General features: G+C 41.5%; 1 protein-coding gene across 9 annotated transcripts in view; it reads right to left on the bottom strand.

Moving 5' to 3' along the window:
• Positions 1–20,617, bottom strand: part of UNC13B (unc-13 homolog B) — a 208,803-nt gene that overhangs the window by 25,976 nt on the left and 162,210 nt on the right. For all 9 annotated transcript variants that reach the window (XM_068176605.1, XM_068176607.1, XM_068176606.1 and 6 more), the window contains 6 exons: positions 15,431–15,557; positions 10,273–10,369; positions 9,337–9,480; positions 9,128–9,205; positions 8,506–8,583; positions 1,411–1,499 (listed from right to left, as the gene is read on the bottom strand). In XM_068176605.1, the coding sequence (XP_068032706.1) occupies positions 1,411–1,499; positions 8,506–8,583; positions 9,128–9,205; positions 9,337–9,480; positions 10,273–10,369; positions 15,431–15,557 (613 nt within the window). The remainder of the gene's footprint in view (positions 1–1,410; positions 1,500–8,505; positions 8,584–9,127; positions 9,206–9,336; positions 9,481–10,272; positions 10,370–15,430; positions 15,558–20,617) is intronic.

The following is a 20,617-nucleotide window of genomic DNA, read 5'->3' as shown; positions in this document are numbered from 1 at the left end:
TCTCACACAGATGAAGAAGAGTTAAGATCTGCAATGTCAGGTGTGCACAGACGTGAAAGAGCAACTGTTTACAGACTCTGCACAGAATATTGTGGATATCTGCCTTATCTCCTAAGTTTATATCCTTTAGGAGATCATGCTTATATAGTGAACCACAGCTCTGCTTTTCACTTCCTTAAGTCTGTTAAAGAATAAATTAAGCACCTGAGACATCTGACTGGCTAGATCTCTGGCTGACACATCTCTCTAAAACACTCTCCAGTATGTATGCTGATACTGGATAATCTCTTTAAATCACATTATCATATGTCAAGATTGTCCCCTAATTGTTTTGTAGCAATGGCACCATGGAGACAATATTCAGATTAAAAAAAATCACCTCCCTAATCATTATTTCTCGGTCACTCTCTGCCTAATTATGAACTTTACTGATTCCATTTAGTTATAGTTTGAGTCTTTCCATTTCTTGCTGTAGCATCCATTACTGGCCATGGGGACTCCTCACTTATCTCCCTGTGTAGCTTTGTGTGTTGAAATTCAAACAGTCCTTGACAAATCCCACTATGATTTTTCAGACGTAAGAATTGCAAACCTGTCAACCCTGGGAGGCTGAGTTGGTACAATTTTCTCTGCCTTGCCCATGTTCAAGCTACACTACAGTTCATGCCTGCATTAATCCTGTTATGCAGCACAACATTAAATGAATGGGGTCTGTAATGGGAAGTGGCTGTTTTCAAAGATCAGTCAGGAGTCCTGTATTTTTAGATTTCACTTACTTGACATGCTCTATAGTTCACCTCAAAAGTCTTATAAAGCTGAGCACATTTTTATACTCAGGTAAATGGTAACATATTTGCAATAAAACCTAATTGCCATTGATTACTCTGGCAATACTTTAAAGAGTTCCCTGAAACACTAGATAGCATTTGCAGAAGCTTTAGAACAGGTCAATCTCAGATTCTAAACCCGTTTCCTTCTTATTCCAGTATTCATTTAACAATCAGAAATCAGTCAGCTGTTTCACACATTTAGAGCAGAATGTTTAAGCAAGAATGTTGCTTCATAAACGCTAAGCTGGAAACTGCTTTTTGAGCAGTAAAGGAGCAGGAAATTCTGTTACTGACAAGAACTACTTACTGAAAAAAAAAAAATCACTCAGTGTAATTCAAATATATTTCACAGTTGAGAGATCTCCAAGCTACATTTCCAAGCAGAGAAATACAGAAGAGAAAGACTTCAAAAATGTTTCTCACTTCTATAGCTGGTCTCTGTATATTAAAGCCCATAAATTTAGGACAAAAAGAAAAATATAATGCAGTTGACAGGAGTTTCTTTTCTTTTGTAACCTGACTAAATGAGATTAGACAAAAGAAAGGAATGCTTCATGGACAAGGACCTTGTAGTACTGACCTGTTACCGAACACTGCACTGAGCTCATCCAAAACATTGTTCAGCTTCACCTGGAGTTCTTTGAGATGGTCACTTGCTTCTGCATCCAACTGTGGATTAAAAAAAAAGCATTTAAGTTTGAACCCAGAGGGCAGTCTGCTGTCCTTTGCAGTGCTTCTCTTCATTGTTGAGGCTACACTTAATAAGCAGGTGAACTATCCCCACGGGACTCTGCCAGGTAGGATGCTCCCCTCCACTGCCTGCTGCTGCTGCTACAGAAGCTGTGAAACAGTCAGCAGATATTTGCCTAAAAAGCAGCAAGTAATTTTCCCAGGCTCCTATAATCCTTCAATATCCTTCCTGATGTTTGTGAAGTTGAGGAAGAAAGGGAATGTGAACTCCCTGTGGCCAAGAGTGTATCTAGGTTGAGAATCCATCAAGTACTGTGCTTTACCTTGGGCTCACAGGTCATGTCATCCCTCTGAGTCTAGAAGGACACAGGGCTTTTCAGACTGGTTGTTACTACTCATGCATTTCTCCATGTAAGATCTTGAAAGAAGCTATTTCACCTTCCTTCCTGCTGTCAAGTGTTTTAACTGAAGACTGACTCAGTCACTGCTCTCAGAAGGTTGGACCCCAGCTGTTCTGAAAATCTGGCCATAATATCATGGCAGGAGCTGTTGTGCTTTTGTTGGTCATTTTTGTTGATCATTTTTGGAAAGTAAAATCTCAGCTACTGGTATTGAGCAAACATAGCTTTACTCTCATGAGGAACCAGACAGCTTTTTGTATACAAGTGTTCAGAGCAAAACAAAAATGAAGTTCCCCAAGCACTACATGAATGCTGTTGACACCTTGGCAGGTTCTGTAAGGAAGTGCATCCTCCATTCTTATCAGTGCAAAGCCACCTGTTTTTAAATTGAACACAATTTACAGAGTCTTGTATTCCAGCTACCATCACCCCTCCAGCCTCAAACGAGCCACTTCTGAGCAACACACCTGTTTGTACACATAGCAACACAGGATGAATGCTTTGGGATCATTTGCTCATAAAAAGTAACTTGTAAAGCAGATTTGCCTGTGTATGCAGGCAGGCAAGATGTCTGTACAACAAAAAGCTTCCTCCGAGGCAGAGCATCTCTTTAGGAATGTAATGAGCCAGGTACCAGTACCGTGGCTAAAAATCAGTTTAGACTTTTATGGTATATCCATCTATACAGGATTTGAAGGAGTTCCCATCTCTAAAATCAGTGTTGAAGCCCTCTTCATATTGCTTCAGCATCTGTCAGAGAAAGCCAAGCCTTAGGGGATTTGGAATCTGATCTGCTCATTTTCTTGTTGTAAACTGACATGGAAAATTGACTGTATTATGCATTTGAACCTGTGCTAATGAAACTTCTGGATCAGAATTTTAAAAGTAATTAAAGTAAGAACCAACAATCAAGCAAATGATGATTACTTAGACCTTGTAACTTTAGGCATTACTGCCTCTGATTATTTTTCCCTTATTAAAGTAGATTTCTTTTCCTATCATCTTTGTAACACTCTTGCTCTGACGGCAGAAGGAAGCTAATGTCATGACAATCAGCATTCGTTCTAGCCAAGCTTGTAGGTAACAAAACAAAAACAGCATTTGGTGGCGGTGGTTTCTCTTCCTCCTACATTAATCCTTCCCTCCTACTGCGTAAAGGCACAATGAGTCACAAGCTGCCTGATTTGCTCTACTATTAATGGCAATGAATTGTCCTCTGATTTCAGCCATTTCTGACAGATTTGAGGAAGGTCCAGTTCATGATTCATCAAAACATTTCAACTAACTGCTTTTCCAGTTGGGGTAAAAAAAAAAAAAAAGCCAGAAGAATTTGGCATAAGACAATTATTCTTCACTATTTACTTCTACTTCTTTTATAAGCTATCAGGTGCACAGCCTAGAGGATGTTTGAGGTCAGGATCAACTACTTGTTGCCCTGGTTCATGAACTGTGCAATCAACCATTTATTTTAATGTGAGGTGGCCTGGAGAGCTCCCTGGCTACCTCTGAGCTTTTCCTCACTGTTGTATTTCACTGCAAACCGATCTTCCTCATAGCAGATGCATTGTTGCCCCAGTACTGCAAGAAGAGACAGCTGACACAATGCTTTGCCAAGGGGACAAGCTCCATTATCTGTGGTAAAGAACACTCACTCCTCCAGAACATCAGCTCACACATAGCTCTCTGGGTACAACTGACAAGACAGCTGCCCAGATCTAACTTTGTGATGCCCAGCCTCATCCTCAGGAAGCCAAACCCTGGTAGTAAACATTCTGGTTCAGCACCCACAAAGTCCCCTGTTATGCTAGAAAAGCTGTTGTTTTCTGAGCAACTACTACTAGGGAACAAGGACTCCACATAACACATTACTGATGGTTAATGTTTAGGCACTGCCCTGCTTTGGCTCAAAAGCAACGTCTGGGGAATTATCTGAGTGCGATACAAGTTCATTAGGAAGGTGCTGGTCGGTGTGTACTGCTGTTTCCCACACATAAATCACATGTCAGTTACAGAGTACTGCAGTATGTGGTATTAACTGCAAACTTGGCCAATGTGGTGAAGCCCTGATAAGAGCACTCAAATGAACCCACAACAGTGCTGCTGTTGCTGCTCAGTCAATGAATTTTAAGCATATCAGCTATCACTGATAGCAGGAAATGCTACTTGGACTGCATGATAAATCCAGCTAGTATAGCAGAAAACAGGATTAGGCAGCTGGGTCACTGCCACATGTCACATCTACATAATTTCTCTCAGAAGGCTTATGATCTCCATTCTATGGGTATATGAGAGATAAATCAGAGGAAGAATGAAAAGTTCTCTGTGCAAAACATGGGACAATAGCCACACTGATGTGGCTTCTGATCTCTGAGCAAATGTTTCAATTCCAGTGGAAATAATGGCTGGCATAGATACAGTTCTATGTCTGAGGCTAAATATGTGATGCTGAGGTGCAAAGAGGGAAAAACTAATCCCATATTTAAATTTCAGGGGAGAAATCAAGTCTTTGTTAATTTTCTGAAGATATCTGGGACTTGGCTTTTGAGAGAATCCGGGCCTCAAAGTCTCATGTGAACCCCTTTAGGGCTGGAACCTCAAGTCCTCTGCTAATCTGAATGGTGGCATTTATACTGAAGTGCCATCAACTTGAATTTAGGATGACCTTCTCCTCCTTTCCTCATGCATGAAATGGAACCCCTGAGCCTAAGAATTTGCAGTGATGGGCTTCCAAGTTTTCCAGGAGATGTAATTAGTTCTTTGGTTTCAACACACTGATGAAGTGTGAGTGGCCAGAATTGAAAGGCTTCTCTGTAGGTGGTGTAGGTGGAGAGACGTGACTCTTGCCTTCTAGAAAGCTAAAGATGTTAACCAATTCCCATCTATAAAAGGCAGAGACTCTGTGAAATCATCAGGTCTAATCTGGCATATCAGCATCTGAAGAATTATGCCCTGCTAACATATTTTAGCTTCAGCAAGTTATGGAGTTCATCTGACTCCAGTTTGAAGCTGCCGACTTTTGGTCTGCCTCACTCCACCAGCCCCTGGGAGCTCAGCAGATCCAATCCCCCTTTAAGGACATGCACTGAATTTTCAGGCATCTCCCCACTTTCCAATAGGATTCAAGATAAGAAACATGGAGCACTGAATACAAACAATAGCTGCCAACTTCTCAAACACTAGGGCAGCCTTAGCTATGACATGTGAGATGCTAAAGAGGAGCAAACACTAGATATCACAAATCCTTTGAACATATTTCTATGTAAGCCTTGGCTGTTTCTAAGCTGTCCTGCAATTTGTTATTCAGGTGACTAAATTAAGATTTAAAATGTGGGCTAACCCTGGCAAAGCATTAAGAAGAGAGTTTCCTGAAGCTTTAATTGTGAAGATTAGCTTGAAACCAAAGACATGAAAATTGAACAGTAACAATATGCTGCTGCTCAGCAGCTAATTCCTTAGGTTCCCTAGGCAGTGCTTGTCTCTGATTCTCACCTCACATGCTTCCCTTGGGGAAATAAGGTGTAGAAATGTTTTAAACTAGTCTTTCACACTACATCTAGACTCCAGCAGTGTGCAATGCAGTATCGCACCTTTTAATTTCACTGCCGTGAGTTCATTACTCATGAAAAGCTAAGCAAAATGATGGACTGCAGGCTGAAGTCTGCTGGAAAACCACAGAGCTGGGTAGAAAATTCAAGTCACGTTAGGTTTTATTAGGTAAAATATGAATAATTAAATAAATGGGGCCAAATTCAGGCAAACACTACTACTGAATGTGTGTAGCCCATCCCAGCAGAGACCTAAATTATAATCTCTGCTCTGCTGCTGTACTGGAGATGGTTCAGAGAAATAAAAGGTTTTGAAAGATATCCAGGACTCACCCCCTATTTTCACACTATTCATTAAGCTTTTAATGCTATCTGCCACTTCATAAACACTGCCTTTCCAAAACATGCTTTTGGAATGTCTGAGAATGCTCCTGAGTCACGATGAAGCTGTTTTGATCCCATTAGATCAGTACAGCTCAGAAGGGAAATAAAAGCATTAATTCTAATTCCTAAAATTTATTCAAGGTACTCTTCTCTGTGTATGCATGTGTGTTTACGTTATTTGTGTGTGTGGGTATATATATATTTGTCTTGACCCAAGGGAATCCCTCCAAACACAGCTCTCTAAAGTTCTGCTGCTGTCCTTACTGTTTCTGACTAGTAATGTTCACAGACCACATGATGTTGACACATTAAACCCAGAGATGCTGGGCAATTTTTGCCCTGTTTTGAGTACTACAGTTTAGAAAAGAATAAGAAAAGTGAGGGGAAAAGTACCATAACTCACTGGGGGCAGTGGGTGGAGGAGAGAGTAAAGAAAGGCACTATATCCAGGGGCCTAATCTCAATAAATAGTATTGGGCAAGCACTTCTGTTCCATATTATGCCACTACACTGCAGGGTGACCACAGGTAGGTGAGCCCTGTCCCTTCATTTCCGTCACTGCAAAAGGGAATAAGGGACCTGAATTTCTCTAGGGGTGTGCTCTGGACCCACTGGCAAAGAACACCACGTAGCAGCAGTATTTCAGAGCTTTCCAGAGTTGTGCAGTGCTACAGCTACAGCTGCAGATCAAGATGGATCTGGGAGTCAGAAGCAGATGAAGCCACAAGCACAATGAAACCAGTCTGAAGGTCTAGCTGCACACATGGCACAAGTAACATACCTGCCACAGGAACAATGGAATATTTGATACCTGGCTCTCAAGAACACCTTTGAGAATGCAGGAGGTTAAAAAGTTCAAGACCAGGGCATATCACTATACTACTTGTTTACTCTACCAAGGAAGTTTTTTTGGATAGTGTAGTCAGGATAATACGTACTTTTGTGCAAGCTACTGTGTCATGTATAGATGACCACAGAACAAATCTGCCACAGAAATTAAGAACTGTCCTTCCTGAAGGAGGATAGAAACCACTGATGCATTTCTATTAAGTTCTATTGTCAAAACTGCTATCTCACCTATTGTCACCCAATTGTCAGGTTCAATCTGCAGCCAAAAGACTATTCAAACTAGGACAAGACCTTGTTTACTCTAGCAAAACAGAGAACCTGGCAGTTTTTGAGTCAAGAAGCAGTGTACCACACAGTCACCAAGCAGGAAACCCCCAGGGACAGCAGATAATGCAGGCACCTAACACAACACAATTTATTTATGGTGATCAGTGGCAGCCCTATGAAGTGCAATAAGCACCATTTGAAAAGAAAATGAAAAAAAAATAAAATCACTTCCAAAAACCAGCTTCCTAGTGTGCTTGCCACATTTCTTCCTGTTTTAACTCTTCACTGTTTGGGTTCCTCTCCCTTCCCAGTCTTTTGATTACACAGTACAGGGGAAATAGTGGGTTTATTACCCCCTTTTAACTTTACTTACACCTCTTGTGGAAGGTTTTAAAGGACAGAATGCAGAGAAGAGATTCAGTCTAGAGAAAGTAGCCAGTAACTTCAAGAAACACCATTTTACTAAATTTATTTAATACAGTAGCAAGGGATATTTTAAATTTTAAATATAGGGAAACCCTACTTAATGGCTACCATTACGGAAAATAGTAGCAAACTGATTCCTTAAAGGAAATTAAACACACAGGTATTAAACTTTTATAGGCCACTTCACAAACGTTTCATCACAAGTTTATTTTTTCCCAAAAATTAGTATTTAGCTACTGCTGCTATTACAGCAGGAAGCATATAATGCTAGTTCTTGATGCAGGACTCAGAAATTAGGATTATTGAGGTGACATGTGAAAGAATGACAGCAGTTTTCCTTGCCTCGTGGGGTAAATCTATTTGTTGAGATTTTTGCACTTCATAGAATTCTGCCACTGAGCACAGGCAAGATTTAGAAAAGCAAGATAGGCAAAAACTGAGCTGTTCATCAGCAAAGCTGACTCTTCTCTTGGTGTACAGGTCATAGCACAGATTCTATCACAACACAACCAAAGAAAATGCACTTGAAAATAATTTTTCCTAACATCAGCATCAGCAGGTTTTTCTTCATCTTCCTGAATCTTGAAAAGCAATGAAAAAAGAAGAGAAAAAAAATACACATATTACATCAGAACAAAAACAGTGACCTGGAGGAATAAAATATTATTTCTGTAAAAATTACCATCTCATAACAAATGGACACATCTGAATATCCCTCAAAACACGAGCAGAGAACTCATTTGCATGTCTGTAATGTATCAGATACTGGACATTTCATGCTAAAGGCACTGCCCCACATTTATATGCCATATAAAATGATTCAATGCCCACAGTACTGAGACCTCCACCAGCCATGCCCACATGAGCACAACAGCCAATCTTTTATTTCCTTTTCTATGCTATTCTGTGCTCCAAAATGTTTGCTCCTGCATTTGATGACAGATTTCATTGGGAAGCCTTCAGTCAAGGCTGTCTCCCCACACTTAACAGTGCCAGGTGTTACAAGGTTCTCCTCATGACTGCAGTCTTTCAAGAAACAACAGGATGCAAACAACCCAGCAACAACAGCACAGGAGGAATGAGGAATAACACTCAGTCTCTGAGCTCTCTTACCTCTTTACCACCCATGGCTTCAAACATCTTCTCCAGCTGCACCCGCAGTTGTTGGATGTTGTTCATCAGGATGCAGGGCTGAAGGGACAAAAGCAGGTGACTGCTCAGGATGCCAACACACTGTCACCAGTGGGAGACCCTGTGCCTCAACACCCTTCCCCAAGAACCACCAGATCCAAGAGTTACATAGGAGGCACGGCATGCACGGATTTCAGCACTCAAATGTATTAAAAAAAATTAAAAAAACAAAATCCATTTTTCTCCAGCTTGAAATGGTATAGTCAGTTCTGAGTTGCAGAATACCCAGATGAACAGACCTCTCTAGGTACCAGATATATAGAGTAATCGTGCCCACTTTTGTTTTTTTTAAATCACGCAACACAGTCAGTGTGGAAGTTAATTTCAAGGGGACCTGACAGCCTCCAAACCCTGCATATCATCTTCAGAAACTGTTTTTATTTCAGGTCGAAGCCAGAATTCAAACTTCAAAAGCATCCAGATGATGATAAAAACAACAGTGAAAATATTTACATCATACCATGGTCAGGTGCAATGTGAGACTGGTCTCGTCAAGACAATTAGATGATTCTTTGGAGGAAAACAGAAGCTCAGCATAACTCACCAGTTTCTCCTTGGAACAGTAGGACTCAAAGCTCTTGGAGAGTATGTCAGCATACTGCATCAGCACTTTCCCAATAGTCTGTGAAGGCAAAATGTGAGCACTGTTACATGTCCTCTACCACTGCAGAACTCCAGCAAGCAGAAAAAAAAAATCATGCTGTCTTACACCCCATAAAGAAAAGATAAACATCTGGATGCTGAGGGCATTACCTTTGCAAACCTCCTATTGTAGTGGGCAACAATGACAGGGTCTGGGCACTCCAGCTTCTTAATGATCTCAAAGCTCTGGTTGAGCTGGGTGAACACATCCACCACTGAGCAAGAGAACAGAGCGTGCTCTGATGTTTGCTGAAACTAAAACAGAAGTACAAAGAGTCATTGTCGAATGGAAAGATCTGAAATATACCCACCCATGGGTGTTTCCATCATCTGTCACATTGAAGGCAGGGTAACTTTACCAAAACCTACATCTTCCTCAGAATTAGTCAAAAACTTTTCACAAGGCCTAGAGGAGATAAATAGCCTTTTTTGGTTGGATTATAAATTTACTATGCTTCACTAATTATCATCATGACAAGCACCAGGGAGATCTACAATGATGCTGAGATCCTTAATGCAATGCATGGTTTGCCTGACAGTTAATGATGAAAGAAGGAGGTAGTAAAGAGCTATTCTAATTTTTTTTTTAGATTTAGCTATTGAACAGAATGTTGCATGAGTGTCACAGACTATAGTGCCAACAGTCACTGAATAACAGGAAAGCTCTCCTCTACATTGGCAATACTCAGCAAATTAAGAGTAAGACTGATCTGTCAGTGGATTAAGGTCACATTCTCACTGCATGACTAAGTACATGCTAAGTGCCTCAATTTACAATTTCAATTACTTCTCCCAAACAGAGAGAGCAGAGAGAGCACCAAACCACTGGCTGACAGATTAACAGCAGCAGAACAGACAAAAATGAATTATATGCACCTTCCTATTAAAAAGTTCCCTGTGACCTGTAAATTACTAAAATAAATGAGTTTCCCAGTTGTTTAGCAAACAAAAAGGACCACATCTTCCATTTGTAAGACAGCTGAATTTATAGCATTTTATTTGGTTCTGTGCACTGTATGATGTAGCACCAAGTAGTGACCTACATACCCCATCTTTTTTATCTCTCTCCAGAGCACCGTGCAGGAAATCTAAGGAAACATCTTCATTTTCATCCAGCCACTGCATCACAAACTGCTCAAACCACCTGCACGGGAGCAAAGACAGCAAGTTATAGCAGGAAGAGGAGCACCCCAACCCCAGCAAGCCTTGTGAAAGCTGTCAGATGTCTGAATGTTGCTGTCTGTGCATGTAGTCCAAGTTCGCAAATACACTTGCATCTCTACACAAGCTAACAGGGCCTGTATCATCACTTGGGCTGGTTGTGAGCTAGTTTTGTCCTTCTTCCAGTCTTTTCTCTTCTTGGTATCTTCCCTTTTACCCCCCTTGAGAGACACCTTTAACTTTGCTTCACCTCAAAGCACTTTGTCATTTTTTCCCCCTCCAACCATGTGCCAGAGAGCACAAGGAAGACCTCCACACCCACAGGCACCTGTCCTGCTTCTCACTTGGGTGTACCAAAAAGGGAGTGTGAAAATAGGCAAGCTGAGAAGCAGCTTCAGTGATGAGATCTGACAGCTGGTCCCTCTGTCCTCTGCTCCGAGGGACACACACAGTACAAAAGGGGGTGTGTGTGTTTTTGTTGCCTGTGTTTAAGCAGTAACATAGCACTTACAGCCTTATTTAAATGTCTGTCTGGAGTTTGTTGCATGCAAGTGCCAACACAGCACAGCTGAAGCAAATCTTAATTTCAAATATTACTAAACAGCATTCACAAACAAGAGAAAGAAGTGTCCATGTGTAATTCAGTCCAAACAAAAGATTATTATATGAGCTTTACAGAGTACAGCCTTCTCTACACAGGCAGCTGTGTTCATAGAGATTGTGCTAATTGTGGGCTGAGTTTGCAAAGAACATGAAAGCATGTGCCAGACATGAGAGGGAGATCAAGAGCAAATTCACAGGCAGAGCATACTAGATAGCCTTAAATAATCTCTACACTTTGAAATATAAAGCACATCAATGCTAATATTGGAAATTGTAACTGACACAGTGTTAAAATGCCAACAGCAACCTGTCTATGTAGTCCTATATATTATAGACAGCAACAGTGGAAGGAACACTGTCACAGACATATGGACTTCCTGTATTCTGAAAGAATTCCTTTTGAATGGCACGTCAGGCTCTTAAAATTCAGCATATGTTGAAGTCTGCTGCAAGTTTCTCAAGTTTTCAACGTTTTCTTTTAAACTGCAATAGTGCATTTTAAACAGCTTAAGCCTTAGAAAGGAACTCAGGCACTTCACAAGGAAGCAACTATACATCTTGCACCTGTTTCACAGTTCCCAGGCTGTGAGCTGCTGACTGCTTCACATGTCACAGGTCAACATGCAGGGAAGATTACTTGTTTGTGCCAGAAGCCATGGTTTTCACTCCGAGAAGGACAGCAACTTCCTGATTATCATTCATCCTTAATTATTACACCACATTAACAAGAAAGGGCCATTTGCTGTTGAGAACACTGCCCATTTTTATGGATACCATATGTTACGACACAAAATCAAGTGCCTAGGTATACCTGTCTTGCCAAATTGTCTAAGCAAAGGTGGCAAAGAAAACAGTACTGTTGGGTGGGTGGGAGTGGTGTATTTGCTCCCCCTCTCATAAAAGAAAGCATTACCTTCAGGAAGAGATTTATATGTATGTTGAATGAACCACTTAGATCATCTGCAAAGCCAGCCTCAATTTTGTCCTTTGGCTGACACAAAAACCTGAGAGATGCAAATAATTTACATCATAAATATACATAATTTAAATACTTCCAGTCCAAGTGTATATTCAGGGCCAAACTATGCTTTGACCTGTAACACAAACCTAGAACTATCTTAGGCCAAATACCTCTTATAATATTTTACTATGAGGTCTTGGGATGCTGAACAAGTCGGGGGACTCTGAGGACTATGAAGGCAACATATCCAGAACAATATACAAAATTATCTAGCACAGAAATGGATAAAAATAATCTGATTTTATGCAGAAATAGCTCCAAAATGTTATTATACGGCAAATATCTTCTCCCTCATCTGCTTCAATTATTGGTCAGGAAGCAAACGCTGTAATGACTCACACACCAGCACACACGGCAGTGGCTCACGGTGCTGCTTCAGAGACATTCTGTGCTCACAGGGGTCAGCACAGCTTGGCTCCAGATGGCACAACCAAACGCTCCAAACAAGGTCTGCAGAAAATACACTTCAGTCCTGCCTGCTGGGAAAGCCAGTGGCACTTCAAGACTAAATGTAAGTTCACCTCTCTTGGCTGCACAACAGTGAGGTAACACAAAAGGCTACCATTTCAGCTTGGCCTTGAGCCTCGCTCACTCAGGGTCACTCTGCAATTAATCTTGCTCATTTGCTGTGAGCATCTAAGGAACAATCTCTGTGCCTTGGCAAAAGCTGAGGCAAGAAGGCAGGCAGGGTTCCAATGAGTAAAGTAATAAATACTGTGTTTGATGAAGAGAGCCAGAATAAGTCAACAGGACCTCAAAGGAAGGAATATCTTCCCCCACCAGAGAGGAGGCAGTCTCCAGTAGAGCTACAATGCTACCTGCAACTAAGATCACTATTTAAACAAACAGGTATGTACACACCTAAAAACCTGGGGTTGTTCAGAAACCCTAAAAACCTGACCCTTCACAACTTTTAGCTAGCAGAGAGGAGGTTTTGAAGATACACTCCTAGTTACATAGCTACTTCCATTTCAGAAAACGCGTCTGAGTTTCAGAAAATTAAGGGAGTATAAAAACTTCAATACTTTGGACGCTGCACTTTCTTCATTCATATCTCAAGGCTAACAGGAACACAGTTTCTCAGAGTTTATAAATTGGAAAAGTGAATTTGTGGATAGCCTTTTGTCTGACAAGTAGACAGACAGTGATGCCTTGTAAAGGCTGGTCCAGAACAGAGGCTAGACAGAACTAAAGAATAAAGTAGGTATTTATTAAAAGGCCTCAATGGATACACCTTGGGCAGTACAAGAGCTCAGCCAGGGCTACACCCAAGATGAACTCAAAATGGTCACAAAATGGATGACCAGTCACGAGGTCTCTCACTTTTTAAAGTTCTGGTTCATTAGTATATTGGAGTTAATTGTCCAACTACAGCTTTAGGTTATGAAGTCCCATCCTTCCTGTTTTGCTCTCTTCATTCTACCATTGTTTGTGCTCTTAGGCCTGAGATTTGGATCATTTGTCCTTGGTCCCCAGCTAGAGAAGGAATTGTTTTGTTTCCCTACTCTGTGAAGAGAGCTTACTATCCCCTAATACGAAGCTCAGTTCTACACACTAAAGCAGTACAGTATCTGAAAAATATAAAAGCTAAAACCTGAGGCATCAACAGCCCAACCATTGTCTGGAGAGCAGCAATTTAGTTTCATCTAAGGAGTTCACCAATGTGCAAACCTGATGCGTGGGCTACTTTGTTTAAGGAAGTTCTGAAGCTAAAAATACTTGTGATGAAACAAATCAAAGGACAATTCATATCAAGGGGATACTTTGTGACAGGTGAAGGTTACGGTTGAGATAAACATCACCTGTGTCTGATAATGTGGCTATTGTACTGAAATACAAGGGTGAAGTAACAAAGCCAGTGGCTGCAAATGCACATGAGCACTGAAGCTCTACCACAAAGGCAGCAGAGCAGAACAGACTGCAGAACAAAACTGAGCATCATTATCCTGATTACACAGGAGAAAAAGAGATGGCTTGCATGAGACTGCCCTGACTCAGAGGCACAGCAAAGAGAAAGGGGCTTCTGAGACTGTCACTCTAGCACCCTGCTCAGTGAGCAGCTTATGTCTCTTGCTGACCTGATTTCTTAATCAGGCCCACAGCCCACACTGAGCAATTATGCCCAACTGCCTCAAGTCTGATTAGTATGCAGCTAGCACCAGGCTTGAGGGACTGCATGCACAACAGCATGGCAAAAGAATTCCAAGTGCCAAACTGGAAACACAGTCCAGGAAAAAGTGTTTGTCAAGAGGGGCATTTATACAGCATGGAACAGTCATGTACAGGGTGGGAACAGCAGTGTGGTGGGACACAATGCTGAGGGTGCCTGCAGGCCAGCCAGTGGCCCACTGGGAGCACCACTAGTCAGCAATATCTCCGAATAAAAGAAAATAAAAAAGGTTGCTTTCAACACAGCACATGGCACGTGAAAGCAGCAGCACTGCCTGCAAGGCAATGCATGGCAAGGTCTAGATGAAACATCAATATTTAAGGCCAAGAGTTATGTTCAGACACAAATTGTCCAGAAAGAGGGGAGTAAACCTCACTTAGAAGGAAAGCTAGGAACAAACAAGAACCAGCACAAGACCATAAAGAAGCATGAGCAAAGCATTTTACTCTTGTAAAGCAGGAACAATTTATTCTCTACGTGCAGCCTATAAAAAGCTCAAACTGACACAAGAAAGATTTGGAGGGGGTGAAAAGGAGAGTGTATATTAAATCCCCAAAACCCAGTGAAGGAGTACCCGTGAAACACAGGATAAAAGGAGTTGTGGAGCAAGCATCACTGAAAGCTTCTGAAAACCAGTTAAAGCTCTGCTAAGACCCAGGGTACCTGCTGTAGCTTGAGGCAGGTGTGGGACTCTAGCGACACCATTTTCTCCAGGTTGCTCAGAAAACCTTTTGGTCTCATACACCTTCTCCAGGTCTGAAATCTACTGTTGCTCTTTTAAAGTTAGAAGTTGCAAACAATTGTTTAGAGCTCGAGAGCAAAAGCTTATCTGATGCTTCCAACTAAGCCACCCAGTCTTACTAAGGAAAACATTATCTTTACTTACAAATCCTGTTGTGTGTGTATACATATGACATACATGTATAGTGTATATATAGATAAAGCATATCTGCAGGCACACATCTTCTATTCAAGAACTGCCCACACTGCAGGCACAAAGTAGCTTAAATCTGTCCATGCCATTGCTAAGCTTTGGAAATGTTGGGAGATACTGTACAATAACAGACCGAGATGGGTGAGGGGCAGTGGCACAGAACACCACAGGGGAAAAACATGCACACAAACACAGAAAACTGAGAGTTAAGAAATTATGTATCTTGAAGGCAGCCACAGTAGATCTAAATGGCCACCCTACCACCAAGGTAACAAAAGGGAGTAGATAGTGGGAATTTACTACAGGAGACACTCACGCTGGATATTCAGGCACTTTTCCCTTGAAGGCAGGCAGATCACGAACATATTCGTTGTACAGCCACTTCACTTTGAAGTGTAAATTCATATAGTCTGCACTTTTACACAGTCTGTGTTTCTCATGCTCTGTAAGGAAGGGAATAAAAGCAGTTAGGTCTGAATTCACCACTACATGTAACCACACCAGGCATGGGAAGGACTTTATGAAGCATGTCTGCAGACTGCAAGGGTGTTGAGGATGAAGCATCTATAGAGCCGCAAAATCTTCACAACACAGAATTTTGGCAGCAGGCAGGAGTTTTTGGAGGTTGGGACTATTGGGGCTCTAGAGTTTTTTCTGTAGCTCTAATTAATACTTCCATTTGTTGAACATTTTTTTGTTGTCAAAGCAATAAAAACAGAGCAATGTCTCATGGCCTTTTCATTTAACATATCACAGTTGAGACTCCATCTTTGCAGGGGAAAAATCAAGGCGAGCAAATCTGTTCATTCTTGGTTATAAACAAAGGCAGTAGCAACATGTTACATTACATCCCCTATGAGACAACTGTAGAAAGCACCAGGAGTTTGACAGTGTGACTCAAACAAGATCAAATGAGCTACACAGGAACTGGAGCCTTCCCTTGTCCCTCTTGGAGAAATTAATATTTCTCTTCCACAAAGCAGGGTCTGCTGCTGAGCTTCTTCCTCCTGCCAGGTTTCCTTATGGTTTATACCCAGGCAATGCTGGGAAAATGCAGTTTCTCCCTGTATAATGCCCATACTTCCACAACACAACCCTTCCCACACACCTACACCACTAAAGCACTGGCCATAATCAGACCTACGTTTCTGCAGAGATCATCTCTGCAGACCACTGCTCCCCTTCCTTATCAGGAGAAATGCATGGTCCAAGTCTTCATTCTCAAGGCTCCTCACAGCCTACATCCACAATACCATCTTTCAGTAATTGACTCCCAACTCTGATCAGCCCACAATTATGTATTTAAAATACTTGCTAAATTCTCCCAAAAGCAACTCAATACTTTCTCCGAAGCCACCCCCCCATGTGCTTACATAGGCAGATCCTTCTACTGCACTGCTTTTCTTTAAAATCTTAACTGAAGAGATGAAAATTATTTTCTTTTTCATGATATGAGAATTCAGCAGCAGGCTTTTGCCTGCACTGTGACCCTGCATCATCAGGTGATCAATTCTGCACTGCCGCTCCCCTGTGCCTTCTGTCTGTATCCATCTTTTTCTTCTGCCAAGTTTCACAGCAGGAATATTCTTTGTGCCAAGCTTTTTTGTTCACTCTAGCACCACAGCAAGCTGCTAGTCCATGACTACAATGTGAGATATTATACTAAAACATACAAGACTTTGGCTTAGACTCAGGTTTTTACCCCAGTATTTCACGTTAGACTCTTCTTTCGACCTTTAACGTGGAAACCTCATCAATGATGTAACTTTCCAAGGGCACCACTGCTCATGTGCAGACAGGTTTCCGCTATGTTAAAAAGAGTGAGTATTTTTCTCAGCCCTGAATGGCTTATTAACTGACAGGCCTTCTTATCTTACATCACTATCTATTTTCAGGTAAATATGAACTATTGTAACTAATTCAAAACATTGAGAAACTTCCACATCTCTCCTGAACCTTCATCAGCATGCACAAGAATAAAGTCCAAATCAAGTGTGAATTATCCAACTGAAAATACAAAATCCAGAGAAACGTTCATGCCAAATTTTTCCATAAACCAAAGAAAGAGAAACCCAATTTTTGTTTTAAAGAGATTAAAATGCCCAATATCTGAGAGATAAAATCCTCAGGAGTGATGGTTCAATGGACAAATTACATGTACTGTGGTCCATTTCACTCCACAGGGAACTGTGTAAAGTTCATTCCTGTTTTACATTAATAACCTCATATCTTTCTCGAGCACTAAGAAAGCAGGAGTATACTCAGCTTCTGAACTGCTGACCCCCTGCTATACTTCAAGCAACGGTAGAAGAAAATAAGAACTCCCTTTGCAGATCTAAAACTGGAAACAAACAGAGCAATAACTGTGCCTGCTATGCACCCTGTGAGTGAGGAAACCGATGGACAATTATAACTTCATTAACTTGGATGAGTGCTGCCGCCAGCTGCTGCTCCGGCACGTGGAAAGTGCTGATCCCGCCGAGGAAAGGTCTGACTTGGATGTAAAAAGGACTTAAATCAGATTTAGTTCCTCAAAATTAAAGAATGCGCTAAATGCAAGCAATTCGAGCTTTTTCCTGTTTTCTAGGACATCTAAAGTACTTCTAAGTTGCAGAAGAAGAAGATGCAAAGCAGCCACAGAAGCATAAACCCAAGAACAGCTACTAGGACTACCTGGCCATCTAGGCACTAAAGGAGACACTTGACACTAAGGGATAAATCAGAGGAAACTAAAATAAAAGAGAGGTCTTACCACCATAAAAGAGAACTTTACGTATTCGAAAGAAAGGAGGGGCTTGTGACAGAGAGAAGACAAGAATGAACAGCTCAAACTCTCTGGAGAACAAAGAAAGCCAACGAAGACCCAACCCTCCTCCATCCCCAGCCTGCATCATCTCCCCCTCCCCCTTCAATGGACCCCACATTGTTTTGAACAGTTGCTCCCTTTGTAAGTAGAAATGTTTAAGACCACCTCAAGGTGACATCTAAACACATCAGTCAGAGGCATACATTGAAAACCCATTTTAGAAAAAGTCAAGTGAAGATTCTGGCGGCCATCAGTCTTAGAACATTTCTGTTCTGCTTTATAACCTGCTGGCTTTTAAAGACCTTAGCAGCAGCAGAACAGGACACAGATATCATGCAGCAACTGCTGTGTATTATCCTGAAAACACCACAGAATTCTGTAAGTCTCCCACACTTCCTTAGCAGATTTCAGCTGCAAACAGACTTCTTTGGAGAAAAGCTTTTGGAGTAACCAAGGCCATATTATGAAGGCATAAATAGGGAACTGCTGCTTAGCAGTACACTTTCTAGTATTATGTCCAGTCCTCCTTTTCAGACAGAGAACGGGACTTCTACTACTCTCCTCAATCACAAATTTTTTTTTTCTTGATTGTTAGCCTATTTTTCATGGGTTAACGTCCAGCAAAAATGCCAAATTTCTGTAAATAAATTCTAATAGGTATCAGGGCTGTTGAAGTGTCAGCATTTTAGATGGCATCTGTGTGTGCCTCTGATCCCCTTCTCCTTATTAGAAGTGAGAAAGTGCCAGAATGATTTATTTCAATCCTGCCTGCCAAGTCTACTCAGTCTCTTTTCCTATCAGAGGTGTTTCCAATTTGCAGCTCTCCTAATACTGATGTGTCCAAACTAAGATGAAATGCTGCTGTCAAGGATGATGTTGACTTTCTATTACTGTCTTTTAAGGTGTTCCTAGCAAAGGAAGAGCAGAAGCCTCTTTGCTCAGGGTGTTTGTGATTTCTGGGTGACAGAGGTTTCAGGGAGGCAAATGAGAAAACTACTAACTACAGTTAGTGTGCTAACAGAGAGGCTATACAGCTGCTTGAGAACTGGACAGTGTCCCAGGGGTGGATCCAACTGTATAGCTTGGAAAATCATCCTCTACCCTACGGTCACTCCAGGGTAACATAAGCCTGCCAGCCAAGTCTGGGACATGTGTATCTAACGTGTTTTACTCTTGGGCTCATCGGGAACAAGGGACACTTCTCAAAGGGAAATACTGGGTCTGCTGTGCATGGTGCCTTGAGTAGTCACTGCTTTGGGGGACAGAGAAAACAAGTGGAGTAGATCCTGGAGATTCTGCTGTGTCTCCTTTGGACAGCTAAAGGTATAATATCCAGCAGTCAAGTATACTGCTGCCATGACTACTGCTACCAGCTGCTGATTTATATAGAGAATAGGTATTTCATTTTTGTGATTCAACATTTTACATAATAGCAATCTAACTCTTCAGAAGGTGCCCAAAGGACACACTGCTGCAGCATCCACAGGCTGGCATGAATTCTGGGTTCAAATCCCTCAACATTCTAGGTACAAATTAAGATTTATGCATTGTCCTGCATAGGCTACATGGTGCATATGGGGGTAAGCTCCAGCTGGGAGAGGCATGATGGGGAGAAATAAAACTCAGGCAGCCAGGCACTGCTTTCCAGCTCAGAGAAGCCATCTCCTGCTTGAACCCCCCAAGTCTTTTCCACACTACCTACTGGAGAGCAGTGTGGAAGCATCAGGCTGGAAGGAGGGAGGCGGCAATTTCATGCAGCCAGGTCTGAACTCCTTCTCTTCCAAAGTCTTACAGCACATGCCCTCCCTTTCTACAGCACCAGTATGGTCTTCCAAGTCTTCAATGCCCGTCTGTTTATTGCTAGCATAAAAACTACAGAACACTAGAGCTAGTGTTACATACTACATCCAAAGTGCCACAATTATGGGTAACAAATGAAAGTCTTTGTCTACTCACAGCTACAAGCTCCATCAAGGAGCATGAACTTACCACTTGGTGAGGTGAATGAGCTCATGTTATCCAGAACTTAGGAACAGAACATAAGGGAAAACACCATGAAGAAAATTAGGGGTAAGTACTATACTCTGTGCTCATGTGTACATATCTCCAGAAAAATAGATTAGCTTTTGTTGCAGAGCTCCTGATCTCAGAGCAGGCAAGAAATGTACCCAGGGATTATGCCACAAACTGTGAAAAGCAATATGAAACTCTTGGTGCAGGTTAACAGCTAGAAAAACCAGCAACTGAACCTGAGAAATGACAGAGCCAAGAGCTGAGGCTGGCAAATCAAATTATCATCCTACACATAATTTAATCAGTTTCCTTTAATCCCTTTCTCCCCGAATAAAAAAAAAAATGCAGGGAGCTAATGCAATCATCTGTATTTAAAATGTATGTAGTAAGGCCCATAACTGAATTATTGTAGAGCTTGTTCTAAAGGTTATCTTCACAAGTTTCTGGAGAGCAAAGCAGTGTGAGGAATCACACTTGCCTCAAATAGAATTCTGCATCCTAAGCATTTCTTGAATATATATTTAGAAGAGATACATCCTAACACAGACTCTATCACTGTTCAACCCTCCTGCAGAACTTGAACAGTTAGACTACAAATAAATTACCATGCAGTTTTTAGATTTTTGTTCAAAATGCAAAATCCCTGTCCACCAGCTGCATTTGTATCAGCTTTTGTCACCAATA

The sequence above is a fragment of the Anomalospiza imberbis genome, chromosome Z (genome assembly GCF_031753505.1).
Source record: "Anomalospiza imberbis isolate Cuckoo-Finch-1a 21T00152 chromosome Z, ASM3175350v1, whole genome shotgun sequence".
Lineage (NCBI taxonomy): Eukaryota > Metazoa > Chordata > Aves > Passeriformes > Viduidae > Anomalospiza > Anomalospiza imberbis.
The sequence above is the reverse complement of the archived record's forward strand: the minus strand, read 5'-3'. Positions and strand labels throughout refer to the sequence as shown.